General features: G+C 39.7%; 1 protein-coding gene across 10 annotated transcripts in view; it reads left to right on the top strand.

The window, feature by feature from the left end:
• The first annotated feature begins 2,109 nt into the window (after positions 1-2,109).
• PRPF39 (pre-mRNA processing factor 39) overlaps positions 2,110-18,210 on the top strand; it is a 31,979-nt gene continuing 15,878 nt past the window's right edge. For all 10 annotated transcript variants that reach the window (XR_014818129.1, XR_014818130.1, XR_014818131.1 and 7 more), the window contains exons 1-2: positions 2,110-2,245; positions 17,568-17,914. Coding sequence is in view for 1 of the 10 variants with exons in the window: in XM_001927120.6 (XP_001927155.1) it covers positions 17,597-17,914 (318 nt within the window). In the remaining 9 variants the exon portion in view is untranslated. The remainder of the gene's footprint in view (positions 2,246-17,567; positions 17,915-18,210) is intronic.

Genomic DNA, 18,210 nt, shown 5'->3' on the forward strand with positions numbered 1-18,210 from the left:
CTGCACCATCCTTTTGTTTTGAGATCATCTGACTTTTATTTTGTCTTTTTGGGGCCACACCCATGCCATATGGAAGTTCCCAGGCTAGGGGTCGAATCAGAGCTACTGCCAGCCTACACCACAGCCAAAGCAAGGTGGGATCCAAGCCATGTCCATGACATACAACACAGCTCATAGCAACGCCAGATCCTTTAACCCACTGATCAGGGCCAGGGATTGAAACTGCGTTCTCATGGTTACTAGTAGGGTTCATTAGCACTGAGCCACAAGGGGAAGTCCTCATCTGACTTTAAATACTGTATTTTTATTTATTTATTTATTTATTGCTTTTAAGGGCCCCACATGCAGCATGTGGAAGTTACCAGGATAGGGTTTGAACTGGAGCTTCAGCTGCTGGCCTAGCCACAGCCGCAGCAACACCAGATCCAACAGTGTCTGCAACCTACACCACAGCTCAAGGCAATGCTGGATCCTTAACCCACTGAGCAAGGTCAGGGTTAGAACCCAAATCTTCATGGATACTAGTTAGGTTCGTTTCTGCTGAGCCACAACAGGAACCCTAATACTGTATTTTAGAGCACCACACTGTAAACTACTATTTGGCATAAATATTTTTTCCCCCAAAGCTTATAATTGTGACATACAAGTTCTTTTAAAGTGAACTAAAGCTAAACCAAGTTTAAAAAAGTTTCCACCTGTGTTTTACTGTAGATAGAGGAAAAAGCACACTGAAGAAGGGTTAGACACACAAAAGGGACAAAGACACTTAAAGGGAACAATGGCTTTTATAAAGTTATGGGAAGGCAGAAACCAGCAAGAAGGCTGGTGTGATTATGAAAGGACTGTATTTTCAATGCTAAAATGTTTAAGTTTTTCTTAAAAGTGTTGGGGGAAACAGCAGTGAAAGTTTTTAAGCAGGAGAGTGAGAGCAAAAGACTGGCTTAAAAGGTTAAAATATAGAAAACCAGATAAAGGGAAACAATAAATTGACAATGAGTGAAGTTGAATAAGCAGGTGCATTTTCAGAAAATGATGCTTAGAGGGATGGGATCTCAGAGATAATCTTCTTCACTGATGAAGTTGAGAATACTTCAGGAAAGACTGAAAGGGACCAGGAGAGGAGTGAAGCCTGGGGCACTCAGTCATTGAATGACAGTGCTTGTGGCAAATTCTGCCTGCCTTCCCAATATATCACTCCCTTAACTGCTCTTTCCAATAATACTCATCTAAATGTCACTGGTTATACCAGTAAAAAGCATGCCTTCACTGTCAGAACTTGAAGAGTGGAAGAGGTAATGGAAAGGGTAATTTGATTAAAATGAACGCTAGGACTGGTTTTGATCTTTGGAAGCAATGGTGATGTTGAGGGGATTTATGATTAACTGGGTTGTAGACAGGAATTATCAATTTGCAGAGGAATATTTCTTAAAGCAGACAGATTCCAGAGATGGAAATTGCAGCCCAATTGTCACACTATTGAATCCTGAAGAAGAGATTGCCTGGTAAGTGTTGGGTGATCTCAAGAACCTTGAAACGGAAAAATGAGAGAGGCCAGATTTGGGGGAAAAAAATTAAAAAAAAATTTTTAAGTGAGGGTGGGAGTACAATTGGAGAGTGCCAAGATGGTCCAAATAATGCAGCCTTCATACACTCAGAGAAAAATTTTACATATCCCTTTAATAATCAGTTCCTCATGCCCCTAATTCCGCGATTGTTTCCCTTTCTCAGGAAACCTGAGTGGACACAGAGTCCATACATCATTGAGATTTGGGGTTTAAGGCTGAGTTTCTGTCCATTTTTAGGTAGAGGGGTGAAGCCCAGGCAGTTGTTCGCTCAAAAAAGAATAATAGTATTTTTCTTTAGAGGGGCGGGGCGCTCTCTGTGCTTAAGATCAGAGGTGCGAAAGGCCCTAAACAACCTCTTTCTACTCTGAAGTCCACATAGAGCTGGGAAAACCAGGTCTGAGCAGCAGCCCCGCCCTCCGCGGTGGAGGGGCGGGGTCGGGGCGCGGCCGGCCGCCCGCCCCTTGGATCCACTGAAGGCGAGGCTTGCGCGCTGCGCAGCCACGTGACTCGTTTGCCTTCAGGGACACCGACGCATGCGCGCCGCGCACTAGACGAAGCGGCTGTGGCGCTGGTGGCGGCTGCTGCTGCGGTGTCTGTGGGGACAGAGACGGTGGAAGTGCCATCTTCGGCTCGGTTGGCCCAGACAGCGGCTCATGGCATTGAGTGGCATCCATCGTCAGGTCAGCTGGGGCGGGCGCCTTGGAATTGGCCGGAGGAGGTGATACGCGGGGCAGGAATGGGCCTGCCATGTTTCAGGCCGCACTGGGGTTGCGGCCTCCCTCTCCCGCCTTGTTTGAGGCCTGGCTTGGCCTTGGGGCCCAGCTGTCCATTCCCTTTTCCTTCCCACCTGTTGGGTGGAGCAGTGCGGGGTTTCTTAAACCGTACGTTTCCCTGCCGGATACCTGACGACGGGCGGGGAAATGTGGGCCTCCACCCTGATTTAGGGAGCGATTTGGGCTAAGTCTAGCTAAGTCTAAAGGCCATGCTTTCCCGGGAGCTGGAAACCAGTGTGGTTGGAACGACTGGAAGTGGAGGGGGTCCAGAGGAATAGGAGAATGTGAAACAGATTGTCTTAACAAAACTTTTAGGTACCTCTAGGGCGCATTTCGCCTTCGAAAGCCACACTTTGGGACCCTGAGTCACAGCACCCCAAGATCACCTAAAGCTTTTGGCGGAATAGGATAGAAGCAGAAAAACCAAACCTTGAAGAAAAATGTTTATCATTTGCGGTCAGAGGCCAACACTGGTGTTTTTCTTGCTCTAAAAATCACATATTTAGGCTAATAAATAATACTTTAAGTTAATAGGTAGTAGAGCTCTTAATGTATCTTTAGTTTAATATTCATTTGCCTTCTCTTTGAGGGCGTCACGTTGACGACTGATCCTTCATCAAAAATACTTTATTTATTTATTTTATTTATTTATTTATTTTGCATTTGTAAAGGTTGAAGTTTAAGAAAGGAAGTTTCATGCAGGGAAATATGAAACTCATGTTTGAACTTAAGTGTTTTGGGCTCTGGAAGCTTAAGTGAATTGAAAACTAGCAACTACAGCCAGGTCCCACCCCGCTCCCCCTCCCCTTATAACCACATTCTAAAGCTGAAAAAGTTGGAACTTTACACTCTTCAGCCTATGGTAGAGAGAAAATGAATGAAAGGAGTTGTACTAAAGAAGACAAGTTCTGGAATAATTAAGGGTTACCAAAGATGGCTAATTAGTAGTTGGTGTGAGATGTTGTAAGTGAGAATTGAAAAGCAGGATTTTTTAGTGTCAGAATATTTGGTAATATTTTTACTTGCTTGCATATAGTTGAATAAGGAAAATAATTTTATAAATCAAATGATAAAAAGTATGGCTTTTTTTTCAGGAGAAAGATTAGAAGATACAACTACTATATATAAAAAAAGTCCTACTTGTAGCACAGGGAACTATATTCAATATCTTGTAATAAGCTTTACAAAAAAAAGAAACAACAGAACTTTCTGTTGTATATTAACAAATAATTCTGCATAAAGCATATGATTAAAATTTTGGGTTTTTTTTTTTTTTTTTTTTTTTTTTTTGTCTTTTTAGGGCCACACCTGTGGCATTTGGAAGTTCCCAGGCTAGGGATCCAATCAGAGCTTCAGCTGCCGGCCTGCACCACAGCTACAGCAACATGGGATCCCAGCTGTGTCTGCGACCTACAGCACAGCTCACAGCAACACCAGATCCTTAACCCACTGAGCCAGGCAAGGGATCAAATCTGCATTTGCATCCTCATGGGTTACTGCTGAGCCACAACAGGAACTCCTGGATTTAAAATTTTTGGAAAAGTAGCAAAGGAGGAAGAAAGTGGTAGTTCCAGCTAAATAGTTATCCGCCCCCAAAGACCTGAAGATGATACAAACATTTATATATATATAAAGTCCAGTTTCTGGGACATAGTCAATGGTTATTATGTGGAAATTTTAAAAAGATCAATCTGAACATTCTACTCAGCCTCTGAAAACAGTTTCCAAAACCAGTGGTTGTGATAAATCATAAGAAGTAGATATATACATTACTTCTTAACACTTTAAGTCTTCCATTTGGCTTATCTCTGGATGAGGCACAGAGTAACATATGGATTGCAAAGCTAGTTGATTTGCAGTACTCCTGACTTTCAGTTCTTAGTGATGACTTCACATTTGTGTGTTGCCCTGTTTGTTAAAAGAATAATCAGTGATATGATTTTGAGTACCTCTGTAGGCATAAATGCCTGTAGAGAGGTTAAAAGGAAGGTAATAGTTCAGACTTCTCATTTTTAACTAAGTATGGGTTAAGTCATCCTCCAGAAGATCTTTTAAATTTTAGGATGGCATGCTGAATTGTTAGTTAAATGTGTGTCGTAACTGAACTAAAACTTAAATGTAAGATGTAGAACTGTATTTTGTACTTCATATTCACTTTTAATATATACCATTTTCCTTTATACTTTACACCTCTCATGGTTTTATATAACAAAGTGCAAAGTAGTAAAGAAAAAAAAAAAAGGCATTGATTGGTTTGGTGAGTTGAGAAAAGGAGGAAACTTGTTATTTTGAGAACACCCTGAGCCTGAGAATGTGTTGGCCTCTGTAAATGACAGGAATACAGTAGGATTAATGTGTTTGAAAAGTTAAATTGGGACCAGATCTATCATTCAGTTTTTCAACAAATATTTACTGTGCTATTGTATACCAGACACTGTTTTGGCTTAGTGAGCAAAACCAAGGCCTCTGTTCTCACTGAACTTAATATCTTAATATTCTAATAATATTAATTTATCTGTAGCAATAGTGTAGCAATGTCCCCCCCTGCTGTACCTGTGGCAGGTGGAAGTTCCTGGGCCAGGGATCAAATCCAGGCTGCAGCTGCAGCAATGCCAGATCCTTAACCCACTGCACAGGATTGGGGATTGAACTGCTGTTGCAGAAACAACACCAATTCCTTAATCCACTGTGCCACAGGGAGAACTCCATTCTTCAAATTTTTGAGTGCAGCCTGTAATAAGATATACATGTGACATTGCAATTCAGTAAACAGTAGTTGAATTCTATGTGTATTTCAGCAATGTGACTTTAATGTGTGCAGTGCACTCTGATATTTTTTCTATTTTGTATTTTTCCTTTAAAAAAAAATAAGCTGGTCGGGAGTTCCCGTTGTGGTACAGCAGAAAAGAATCCTGCTAGTATCCATGAGGATGCGTGTTTGATCCCTGACCTTGCTCAGTGGGTTAAGGATCTAGCGCTGGCTGTGAGCTGTGTTGCTGTGGCTGTGGCATAGGCCAGCAGCTGCAGCTCTGAATCAGCCCCTTGCCTGGAAATTTCCATATGCCCTGGGTTCAGCCCTAAAAAGCAAAAAAAAAAAAAAAAAAAAAACACTGGTTTCAAGCATTCTGAAGTTTGAACAATGTTATTCAAGAGGGGAGAGAATAATTGTAAGAATAGCAGTGTAAATGTAGAAGATGGTTAATGTTTAGAGCAAGGTATGTGTCATTATTTGCGGACGAGGCTTGGCAAGGTTAAGTTACTTGCTCAGAGTTCACTAATGAGTAACTGGGCCAGATCTTTAATTTGGTTCTGGTAGGCTCTAAAGCCCAAGCTTTTTATTATACAACTTCTCATCTGTTTTTTTTTAAAGTAGTAAACTAGGTTTAGGACTGTAGATAGGCAGTGAGGGACTGTGATGCTTTTTATTTGTTATTCAATGAGTGTATACTGAGCCTCCTTGTGTACTGTATCTCCATGTATTGGTAGATGATAGATTTGGCCCTTAACTTTAAAGGAAGTTATGATCTAGAGTGGAAGATAGACACGGAATTAGTATCAAAACATGATGTATAGTGTGGGGAAAAAGACAGATTGCTGTGGAAGCATCACTGGGGAAAACCTAACTAATTTGGAGGCTAGGGAATACTTTTCAGGAAAGGATGTTTAGGAGTTCCCGTCGTGGCTCAGTGGTTAACGAATCTGACTAGCATCCATGACAATGTAGGTTTGATCCCTGGCCTTGCTCAGTGGGTTAAGGATCTGGCATTGCCATGAGCTGTGGTATAGGTCGCAGATGTGGCTAAGATCCCGCGTTGCTGTGGCTGTGGCATAGGCCGGCAGCTACAGCTCCAATTTGACCCCTAGCCTGGGAACCTCCACATGCTGAGGGTGCAGCCCTAAGAAGCGTGCGCACACACACACACACACACACACACACAAAAACGGAGGGGAGGATGTTTAAATTTGCCCAGATTAATGACTAGGCTTCATTTAGGTCGAAAGCTCTGAGTGTGAGTGTGAAGGTGGTGTGAGGAGGGTTAGAGGGATGGAGGAGCATTCCAGGTAGAAGACACTGCATACACTAAGGCCCTGAAGCTGAAACCAGTTGAATTGGAAAACACAGCAAAGCTAGGTGAGTGTGATATGTCAGAAAATGTAAGTAAAGAGAGCCTTTTTGGTAGGAAGTCTTTGTTACTGTTGGATGCTCTGAAGAGTGTATCAGAAAGATGAATTGGAACATGTCCAACTGGATTTATAAACAAGGAGATTGTGACTTTGGGGGAATTTCAGAGGAACAATAAAGAAGTATCCAAATTGAAGAATAAATGGAGGGTGTAGAAGTAGAGATAAGCTTAGACTTCATTGTCTTCCCATTGTGCTTGGAAAAATCACTAAAATCTTAACATAGCTTATGATTACCCTTCGGTTGTTTTTAAGTTGAGGTAAATTATGGTATGTACATTATAAATTATTATATAAAAGATGAGAGAGGAAGAAAAAGGAAGTTCCTTTGTGGTGTAGTGGGTTGAGGATCCAACATTGCTGCATCTGTGGCACAGGTTGCCGCTGGGGTGCAGGTTCAGTCCCTGGCTTGGGAACTTCCACATGCCACAGGCACAGCAAAAAAAAAAAAGAGAGAGAGAGAGAGAGATTTATAATGTTTAAAGGCTAATGGAAGTAGTCACTGAAAGAAATTGATAGGGAGATAGTGGGGATAATTTAAGAAACAACATTTTTAAGAAGATGGGTAGGGGAAGTGATCCACCTCTTGAGTTCAGGGTGTTTGACCCCTTGGTAGGAGCAGAGATACTTTATCCATCGTTACCTAGAGAAGGAGGAGGACAAATGATGGTTATGTGTTTTAGCTTGTGTAGAGTGCTGTTATAAAGGCACAGAACAAAATTTTGAGATGAAAAATCAGTATTTTCATTGGAGTGATATGCGCTGGACTGCATAGTGTACCAACATGTGGTTATTTTCCTAGAAAAAAAGGCTGCAGTAGAACACATTTGTGTTCATGACTAATTCCATCAAATGGTCTTAAAAAATGATTTCTAACTATATGGGAGTTCCCTGGTGGCCTAGTGGTTAAGGATCCAGCATTGTCACTGCTGTAGCTTGGGCCACCGCTATGGCACAGTTTTGATTCCTGGCCTGGGAATTTCTGCATGCCTTGGGCAAGGCCAGAGAAAAATTTCTAACTATAGAAATGTCACTTATTCTTACATATTTCTTTTTTATCCAATAATTTTGTTAGTCTAATACTCATAATACCTTGCCAGTAGATAAAATTCTAGAACATTTTCTCTCTCTTTTTTTTAGTTTTGCTTTTTAGGGCTGCACTTGTGGCATATGGAAATTCCCAGGCTTGGGGTTGAATTAGAGCTGCTACTGCAGGCCTACACCATAGCCACAGCAACACTGGATCTGAGCTTCATCTGTAACCTACACTGCAGCTTGTGGCAACGCTGGATGCTTAACCCACTGAGCCACAATGGGAACTCCTAGAGCATTTTCTCATAAACATAGGTCAAAACCATGCTTAATTTTATGGTTTTATGCCACATATTGAAATTTGAGAACATAACCCAAAGGAAATTGCTTTTAAAAGTACACATTTACATGAGGAGGTTTATTGTGATATACTTAGGAAAGCCAAATCTTAGAAAGAACTTAAGTCAAATTGAGGGATATTTAAGCAAATCTAGCTATTCTACCCTTCTTGCCCATCTATTTTTCTGTGAACATGCCAAAAAAATCACTTATCTCAGAACTTACTCTTTCTACTGCTTGGAATTTCCCTCTAGATAGCTGCATGGCTTGATTATTTTACTACCTCATCCTATCTCAGTTTTGTTCTTAGCATTTGGTACCATGGACATATTGTAAATTTACTTTTAAAAAAATTATCTACCCACTGGGATGTCAGCTCCTTTGAAAGCAGGGATGTTGTTTTATGCACAACTAAATTACCAGAACTTAGAATAGTAGTGTCTGACACACAGAAGTTGCTCACTAAATAGCTATTGAATGCATGTTATTACACAAGGAAGTGGTATTGGTTAGAAATTTTTAAAAATACTAAATACTGAGTTCCTTGGAATCTCAGTGGGTTAAGGATCCAGCATTGTCACTGCTGTGGTGCAGGTTTGATCTATGGCGTGTGAACTTCTGCATGCTGTGGGCAAGGCCAAAAAAACAAAAAGAAAACAAAAGGGTTTCAGCTTAGAGTATTTTGTATATCTAAATTCAGTGAAATAAATAAAAACTATAAATCAGATAAAGTAAAAAAGAAATAAAATAGTATAAACCCTAAAGGGCAAAGAGCAGAAGAGGAGGTATCAGCAGATGAGAATTAAATGTTTTGAAAGAAAGCAGATAGTCTTAGATTTTTGTTTTTCCGCATTCAGCTCTTTGCAGAGAGAGAAGTTAGTGAGAAACAAGATAAAACTTCCCACAGAACTCCAGAGGGGTCAGCAATTTCAGATTCTCAAGGCCTCTGAAGATGAGAGTGCTGAATGCAACTAAAAATTGGAAGATTGGTTGAAAGTCTGGAGTAGTTTATAGACTCTAGATTTTCCTTCTCCATCTAGTATAGCCAGCAAAAAAACCAAACAAACAAACCAAAAAAACCAAAACAAAATGTGGATGTTTGTTATTTGAAGAGGGTGAAACCAGAGGAGTTTGGCACAGCTGGTAGGAGGTGGAACAGGGGTGAAAGGTCTTAGTGAAAATGGGGAATTGAATGATGATGTCACCAGCCCTGTTTGTCTTATTTGCTCCCAGAATGCTTATTGTATCTTCTTATATTTTAACTTGAAACATTTTTCTTTGGGAAAACTTAACCCAAGGGAAAAATGTAAAGCACTGACAGTAAGTCCCTCCCACCCCCTGCCCCTTAACAGAATGCCATCTTGCACTGAGGCCCACTAGTTGCCAAGCTTTATCTAGCTTCTAATTTCTTTTGTAATGCTGCACACTTACTCTTTAACAGGAGTTTGAAGATCACTATACTTAAGAAACCAAAATAGGTATCAAAAAAAAAAAAAAAAAAAAAAGAGGAGTTCCCGTCGTGGCACAGTGGTTAATGAATCCGACTAGGAACCATGAGGTTGCGGGTTCGGTCCCTGCCCTTGCTCAGTGGGTTAACGATCCGGCGTTGCCGAGAGCTGTGGTGTAGGTTGCAGACGCGTCTTGGGTCTCGCATTGCTGTGGCTCTGGCCTGGGCCAGTGGCTACAGCTCCGATTGGACCCCTAGCCTGGGAACCTCCATATGCCCTGGGAGCGGCCCAAGAAATAGCAAAAAAAAAAAAAAGAGAGAGAGGGACATAATGCTAAGAACAGAAGAAATTAAAAATAAATTATAAACTGGAGATACTGCACCAGTAAAACAGGAATATTGATTATTCAGAGAATTAAAAATGGAAATTAAGGGAGTTCCCTTTGTGGCTCAGTGGTTAATGAACCCGACTAGGATCCATGAGGATGTGGGTTTGATCCCTGGCCTTGCTCAGTGGGTTAAGGATCTGGCGTTGCTGTGAGCTGTGGTGTAGGCTGGCAGCTGTAGATCTGATTCGAACCCTAGCTTAGGAACCTCCATATGCCTCGGGTGCGGCCTTAAAATAGCAAAAAAAAAAAGGAAAGAAAGAAAAAAGAAATTAAAAATTTAATATATTGGAAATAGAGTAAAAAAGATTTCAGAGTAGAATAAATCAAAGGGATAAGAGAAAAATGTGGGGAAAGATAGGAAAAGTAGAGGATCAATCCAGGAGGGATTATGACTTAGACATGACAGCAGTAGAGAGGAGGGTATAATGATGCTTACCTGGCAGTATCCATGGGCAGAAAGCTTTTTTTTTATAGCAGTCACACCATTTTCTAGCTTTTTTGATAGTAGCCATCCTAATGGGTATGAGGTGATACTGGGATTTTGATTTGCATTTCTCTGATAATTAGTAATGTGAGCATCTATTCATGTGCTTGTTGGCCATTTGTGTATCATTTTTGGAGCACTATCTGTTCAAGTAGTTTGCCTGTATTTTAATTGTTTTTGTTGTTCAGTCATTGGAGTTCTTTATATATTCTAGATATTAACCCCTAATCAGATAGAAGATTTGCAAATATTTCCTCCTATTCTTCTTAACTGTGTTTATTGAGTCCTTTGATGGACAGAAGTTTTAAATTAAGATGTAGCTCCTTTTGTCTTTTTTTGCTTTTGGTATCATAGCCAAGAAATCATTGCCAGGGTTTTAATCCATCTTCCATCTTTGGTTAATTTTTGTATATGTTGTAAGATAAGGATTCAGGTTTGTCCTTCCTTCCTTCCTCCCTCCCCTCCCTCTCCCCTGCTCGAAATTCTGGGGCCAGGGATTGAACCCATGCCACAGCAGTGACCTGAGCCTTAGCAGCGACAACACCAGATCCTTAACCTGCTGAGCCACCAGGGAACTTCTCGGCTTCATTCTTTTGCATTGTGAATATCCAGTTTCCTCAGCATCGTTTGTTAAAGAAACTGCCCTTTCCCCATTGAGTGATTTTGAAACCCTTGCCCAATATTTATTTCTGGATTTTCCCTTCTATTTATCTGTTTTTCTTTATTCCATTACCACACTGTTGTCTTCTTTTAATAGTTATTTTTTACCTCTTTGCCATTTTATGTTGCTGTTTTGAAATTATTGGTGGTTGTTAAGAGTAAACTGCAACTTGGAGTTCCCGTTGTGGCGCAGTGGGTAATGAATCCAACTATGAGGTTGCGGGTTCCATCCCTCCCCTTGCTCAGTGGGTTAACGATCCAGCATTGCCATGAGCTGTGGTGTAAGTTGCAGACTCGGCTGGGATCTTGCATTGCTATGGCTCCGGCCTGGGCCAGTGGCTACAGCTCCGATTGGACCCCTAGCCTGGGAACCTCCATATGCCTCGGGAGCAGCCCAAGAAATGGCAAAAAGACCAAAAAAAAAAAAAAAAAAAGAGTAAACTGCAACTATTGATTGCTACATTGTGGACAATATGTTGGAATAACTTATTAAAAAAAAGTGTATTCTTTTGTCTCTGTGATTTTGGAAGTAATCAGAAAAATGATCTCCCTAAGGGTAAGGCTGATGTTTTAATTCTTTTTATGACACTATAATCACTGGGTATGGAGTAATTGATAGTCTTTGAAGATGCAGGGGTGTGGTAAATTTGCTGATTCCAGAAGAAGCCCTTATGTCCTACTTAAGTATGGGGCAGGTAATAAATGACTCAGTATATCAACTAACCATCATATAAAAATTTTTTTAAACAATGTGCTTTGAAATAAAAACACTGACTCATTTGTATACGGGAGATTAATCTTCAAATGTGTATTTTCTTTGAAAGACAGGGTAAAAGAGAGCAAAATAAATTGAAAAGCTTCTGTCCTTTTTCTAGGGTCTCAAGTGGTAAACCTGAAAAAGTTTATGACAATAATCATTGATTCAAGTAGAAGGGAACTATTTTTCCTAATACTTTGATTCTCCTTTATCATGTACTAACTAGATTTGCTTGTTGAATTATTTTTCCTCAAGTCCCTCTTCCTCTGTCCTACTTAGTCATTTCACCTCCCCAATATAGACCATCTTCACTCTGGTGATGGTGAGTCTTATCTCTTTCTCATCAGGGAGCCAAACCTAATTTCCGTCTTGTCTCCTGTTAAGAAGGATTGTTCTGCCAAGTCAAATGGGCTGTTCCCTATTTTGGAATAATGTATCATTCTTTTTCTATTATTCCATAACCTGTAGTTTTTCAAATTCTATATTTCATGAAGCTTTGCTTAATGCCTCTAATTTTCTATTTCTCTAAACTTTGACTTTATTTCATTTGAAATTTTGTCTAATTGTTTTTTGTGGTTTTTGTTGTTGTTGTTTGTTTGTTTTAGGGCTGCACTTGGGACACATAAGCTCCCAGGACAGGGGTCAATTTGGAGCAGCAACTGCTGACCTACGCCACAACCACAGCAACGCTGGATCTTTAACCCACTGAGCAAGGCCAGGGTTCAAACCCAGGGATCAAGTCCTCATGGATCCTAGTCAGATTCATTACTGCTAAGCCACGTTGGGAACTCCTGTTTTCCATATTTTTGATCTCTCTTCAACTAGTTAATAAGCCTTAGAGTGAGGAACTTATCTTATACCTATGTATTCTCTATAAGGAATATAGTATAGTGCTAGATATGCATCAGGTATTAAAAGCTTTTTTGTCCCCACTTGACTTCACCACACTTCCCTTCTTTTCCCCACTTCTTGTTCTCCTTTTTTTAAAAAAAGATTTCCTAGACTTACCTGGTTATAGCTAATTCTTCCAGTGGTTCAGCCTCAAAAGGTCACTTGATTTAGCATTTTAAATTTATCCTTTCTTTGGAAAAAAAATTGTTTCATACTGCATTTTGAAATAATGGACATATTTTAGAATCTGGATTTCAAATCTGTGACAGTTTAAAAGATGCCCTCTGCACACACAGAAAAAAACTCTTAAACTTATAAGACAAACTAAAAAATGTTTTACAATGTATGTCCTAAAGATCTGATTTCCTTGGTTTATAAAGAACTTGTATGAACCATGAAAAAATACAATAGTAAATATGGACACAGGATGTGAAACAGCATTTAACAAACAAACAAAAAAAAAGAAATTCAATAGAAATCAATTCATAGTTAAAGGAAATGCAAATCAAAATGAGATACTAGTCTTTTTTTATTTTTTTAATCAGATGAGCAAAAATTAAGTTTCTTGGTATCTGGTGCTGACAGGGGGAGATGGAGAAATGGACTTTCTCATGCATTGTTAGTGGGTTAATTAGTTACGAACACATTTGTCTGTAAGTAATAGAAGAATAGTGATAGTAGTTTAATCAAATAGGGACTTATTTTCTCACACAGTATGAAGGTGGCTTTTTTTTTTTTTTTTGTCTTTATGGGGCCACACCTGTGGCATACAGAGATTCCCAGGCTAGGGGTCCAATCGGAGCTGTAGCCACCGGCCTACGCCAGAGCCACAAAAATGCGGATCTGAGCCGCGTCTTCAACCTACATCACTGCTCAAGGCAACGCTGGATGGTTATCCCACTGAACAAGGGCAGGGATCAAACCCCCGTCCTCGTGGATGCCACTCAGTTTCATTAACTGCTAAGCCATGATGGGAGCGCATGAAGGCGGCATTTTGTTATTAGCAGCTTGGTGATATCAAGGCTGGTATTTCTTAATTTTCCTGGCTAGTTCTTACTGACGGCTTTGTGGATATAGGTTGTTTCAGGTATGTTCACATTCAAGATAAGAAAGTGATAGAACCTATACTATTTGCGACTGTCCCTTTTATCAGAAAAGCAAATTTTTTTGCAGAGCTCTGCAGCAGATATTCTTTTCTCTGTCATAAATCTCTGTGTGGGGTTAGGTATATTGCTGCCCTAAACAAAAACTTTTATTAGGAACATGGTGAGCTGATGTTGGATAGTCAACTAAAATAATACCACTTCTCTAAAGATAAATTGTCAGCATATTCCCAAATTTAATACACACAGATTCTTTAATCCAGCAGTTCCATTCTTCAGAGTTTACCCATGAATCAGTTGCTATTATTGCTCTGAATTATTCAGAGAACTTATTAGAAGTATAGCTTATGGGCTTGACCCTGGAACTCAGAATCATTGGTGTTGGGGGCCAGTAAATTTGTAGTTTAAAGTAAGTAGGTTATGGAGTTCCCATCGTGGCTCAGTGGAAACAAATCTGACTAGCATCCATGAGGGGATGGGTTTGATCCTTGGCCTCTCTCAGTAGGTTAAGGATACGACGTTGCCTGAGCTGTGGTGTAGGTTGCAGATGTGGCTTGGATCCCGCGTTGCTGTGGCTCTGATTGGGCCCCCAGCATATTCCATGGGTGCAACCCTCAAAAGACAAAAAATAAAAAATAAATAAATAAATAGGTTACTAGGTGACTATTGTGTGGTTATAGCGATGTTAATGAAACCCAGATTTTTAAGGTAGTATAAAATTGCAAAAAAAAAATATGTAGCCAGCCAATTAGAACTGGTTTTTCTTTTCTTTCTTTTTTTTTTTTTTTTTGTCTTTTTTAGGGCTATACCTGTGGCACATGGAGGTACCCATGCTAGGGATCAAATTGGAGCTGTGGCCGCCAGCCTTACGCCAGAGGCTCAGCAACACTGGATCCAAGCCTCTTCTGTGACCTACACCACAGCTCATGGCATTGCCAGATTTTTAACCCACTGAGCCGGGCCAGGGATCCCGCCTGCAACTTCATGGTTCCTAGTCAGATTCGTTTCCGCTGCACCACAACAGGGCTTCCATAGAGCTGATTATTCTTAAATAAAACAAAACACTTCCCCCTCTTTTTTTTTTTTTCACTTCAGTTAACTAATTGCAGATAAGCCAAAAGAAGACAGTATTAGCCTAGTTATATAGAGAGAACAGCTGTTAAGGCCAAGCAATATTTTTAGTGCATTTTATTTGGTATATATTCTTATACATCTATGTGTTGCATGTATATAGTATATTTGTAGTGGTTATCTTTATCAAAACAGGTGCACATATTTACTTTTAAATTATTATTCTCTTGTACAAATATGCCATTTACTAAAGCAGTGTTAATAGTAGCTTGTCTTTTTGCCATAATACAGTGTTCTAGCAAATATTTTTAAGCAAACAAATGTTTTTTGCCTGATTATTGATATAAAATAAAATATGCTTATTCGTTATTTGTTACATTTTGCGTGACTATCCTACAGAAATATTTTTTAATTATTGTCAATTTGACATCTCTTTGTTTTAATTTACATCATTATTAGTAAAGATATAATCCTTTCATTTGATTTTTGGTCATTTGCATTTCTTTCTTTGAATTACTGTCTTTAAAGTCTTAATCATCTTTTGGGCGTTCCCATAGTGCAGTGGAAACAATCCAACTAGGAACCATGAGGTTGCGGGTTTGATCCCTGGCCTCTTTCAGTGGGTTAAGGATTCATTATTGCTGTGAGCTGTGGTGTAGGTCACAGATGGGCTCGAATCTGGCCTTGCTGTGGCTGTGGTGTAGTCTGGTAGCTGAAGCTCCAATTCGACCCCTAGCCTGGGAACCTCCATATGCCACAGGTGTGGCCCTAAAAAGACCAAAAAAAAGTCTTAGTCATCTTTTAAATTATACTGAAATGTATTAACTAATTGTGTATTCTGAGTATATTTTATTTTATTTTATTTTTTTGTCTTATGGCTATACCTGTGGCATATGGAAGTTCCCAGGCTAGGGGTCAAATTGGAGCCATAGCCACAAACCTACACCACAGCCACAGCAACGCCAGATCTGAGTAGCATCTGTGACCTACGCTGCAACTTGCAGCAACACTGGATCCTTAACCCACTGAGTAAGGCGAGGGATTGAATCTGCATCCTCATGGATATTAGGTTCTTAACCCGCTGAGCCACATGGGAGCTCCCTTGAGTATATTTTAGGAGTAAATCAATTTTATGGTCTGTTTAGTTTTGAGAATAATCCCTAACTTAAAAAAAAAAGACATGCCTGGAGTCCCTGCTGAGGTGCAGTGGGTTAAGAATCGAACTGCATCAGCTCAAGTCACTGCTGAGGTGTGGGTTCAGTCTCTAGTCTGGCAGTTCAATCTCTGGCCTGGTAAAGTGGGTTAAAGTATCTTGTGTTGCTGCAGCTGCATCTGGGATTCAGTCCCTGGCCCAGGAACTTCATATGCCACAGGTGGACCATTTAAAAAAAAAAAAAGACATGCCATATAATGTAATGATTCAATTTCCATTTCAATTTTTAGTGGAAGAGGTGAAGTCAGCTGTGAATTATGTGATACTACTTTAAAGGATAAAAGAGTAATTATTCATTGTCGGAGTTCCCATCATGGCGCAGTGGTTATCGAATCCAACTAGAAACCATGAGGTTGCGGGTTCGATCCCTGGCCTTGCTTAGTGGGTTAAGGATCTGGCGTTGCCGTGAGCTGTGGTGTAGGTTGCAGACGCAGTTCAGATCCTGCATTGCTGTGGCTCTGGTGCAGGCTGGTGGCTATGGCTCCGATTAAACCCCTAGCCTGGGAATCTCCATATGCCGCAGAAGCTGCCCTAGAAAAGGCAAAAAGACAAAAAAAAAAGTAATTATTCATTGTTTTATGACCTTAGCCATAAGATGACTAAATGTAAAAGATTTTATTGAGTTGCTATCCAGATGGTAAAACTTTTATAAATGTGTTCTTAATAACATTCACTTTAAAAATAATTCTTTAATTTTTTCAAAACCTTAATTTGTGTCTTTTATAATAAAATCAAACCTAGCTGCTAGGATTTAAAATTTATAGATTATTTCAGTGCTCGCTTCGGCAGCACATATACTAAAATTTATAGGTTATTTCAACAACATAACCTCTTTTCTAAAGCTTTTCCTGAGCTATATGGTGAATTTCCCTCTGAAATACTTATATCCATGACTGCAATTTGTTTTATTAGTTTAACTTTAGAACCAATATTAAAAATGTTGCTTTTTTCCAGGATTAATAAAGATAGCATTCAGGCATTGAATTTTAGATTCTTAGCTACTAGGTAAGAAGCATTGCATTCTAGATATGATTTCTTCTTTAGGGAGCAGCCACAATACTCATTTATTCATAGATGAAGGAACTAGTTTTTATTCACCAATAAAATGGGAGTTCCTGTTGTGGCTCAGTGGGTTACAAACCCAGCTAGTATCCACGAGGATGCCAGTTCAATCCCTGGCCTTGCTCAGTGGGTTCAGGATCCGGCCTTGCCATGAGCTGTGGTGTAGGTTGCAGATGCAGCTCAGATCTGGCTTGGTATGGCTGTGGTGTAGGCCGGTAGCTGCATCTCCGAGTTGACCCGTTGCCTGGGAACTTCCTTATGTTGTAGGTGTGGCCCTAAAAGTAAAATAAAATGGGGGTTTCCTGGTGACTGTGTGGTTAAGGATTTGGCATTGTCACTGCTATGGCTTAAGTTTGATCTCTGGCCCAGGAACTTCCACAATCTGCGGGTGCAGCAAAAAAAAAAAAAGAAAGGCAGAATTTTGGAAAATTTGTTACAGAATTTCATTTATAATATACAAACTAATAAGTCTTCTGATTATGACTTATAGGAGAGCTCAAGAATCAATGTTTTTCTTTAATAGCTAGCTTGGGCTTGTAAAAATGGTTTGATGATGCCAAATGAACATTAGGAAGGTGTTTCTCTTTATGTTTCCACAGGTCATTAACTGAAGAAAAAATAAATAGCTATGCAAAATTCTCACATGGATGAGTACAGAAATTCTAATAATGGCAGCACAGGCAACAGTTCAGAGGTAGTGATAGAACAGTCTGCTGATTTCAGTACTGAAATTATGAACGTTACGGAAATGGAACAGTCACCTGATGGATCTCCTACAGTGACTACAACTACAGAAGAAAATGAAACGGCAAATACTGTGGACCTTCCTGTGACAGAAACAGAAGCAAATTTCCCTCCAGAATATGAAAAGTTTTGGAAAACTGTAGAAAATAATCCTCAGGATTTTACAGGCTGGGTATATTTGCTTCAGTATGTAGAACAGGAGGTTAGTAACTATTTAAATGGGATTAGAAGGGATAGATTAATCAAGTTTTTAATATATATTTAGCTTCGAAAAATAACTTTCATAGAATTTGTACATATGGAAAGTCAGTATTAAAGACAAAGTGTAATATTTGTAATAATTGGTATGCATGTATAAAGTTGCTAAAATTAAAAAAATTTACCTTGATGTTTGACAGAGTTAGTACTTTCTGTTTGAAAGGATAAAATTGCATTTGTAGAAAAAAGGCTGCTCTGTGTGTGATTTTAAGCCTGCCGTTTATTTATTTGAGATAATAC

Source organism: Sus scrofa, chromosome 1 (assembly GCF_054392235.1).
Source record: "Sus scrofa isolate SSC_HxYL_T2T_F1_AM1 chromosome 1, Sscrofa_HxYL_maternal_Yorkshire_Landrace_v2.0, whole genome shotgun sequence".
NCBI classification, from domain to species: domain Eukaryota; kingdom Metazoa; phylum Chordata; class Mammalia; order Artiodactyla; family Suidae; genus Sus; species Sus scrofa.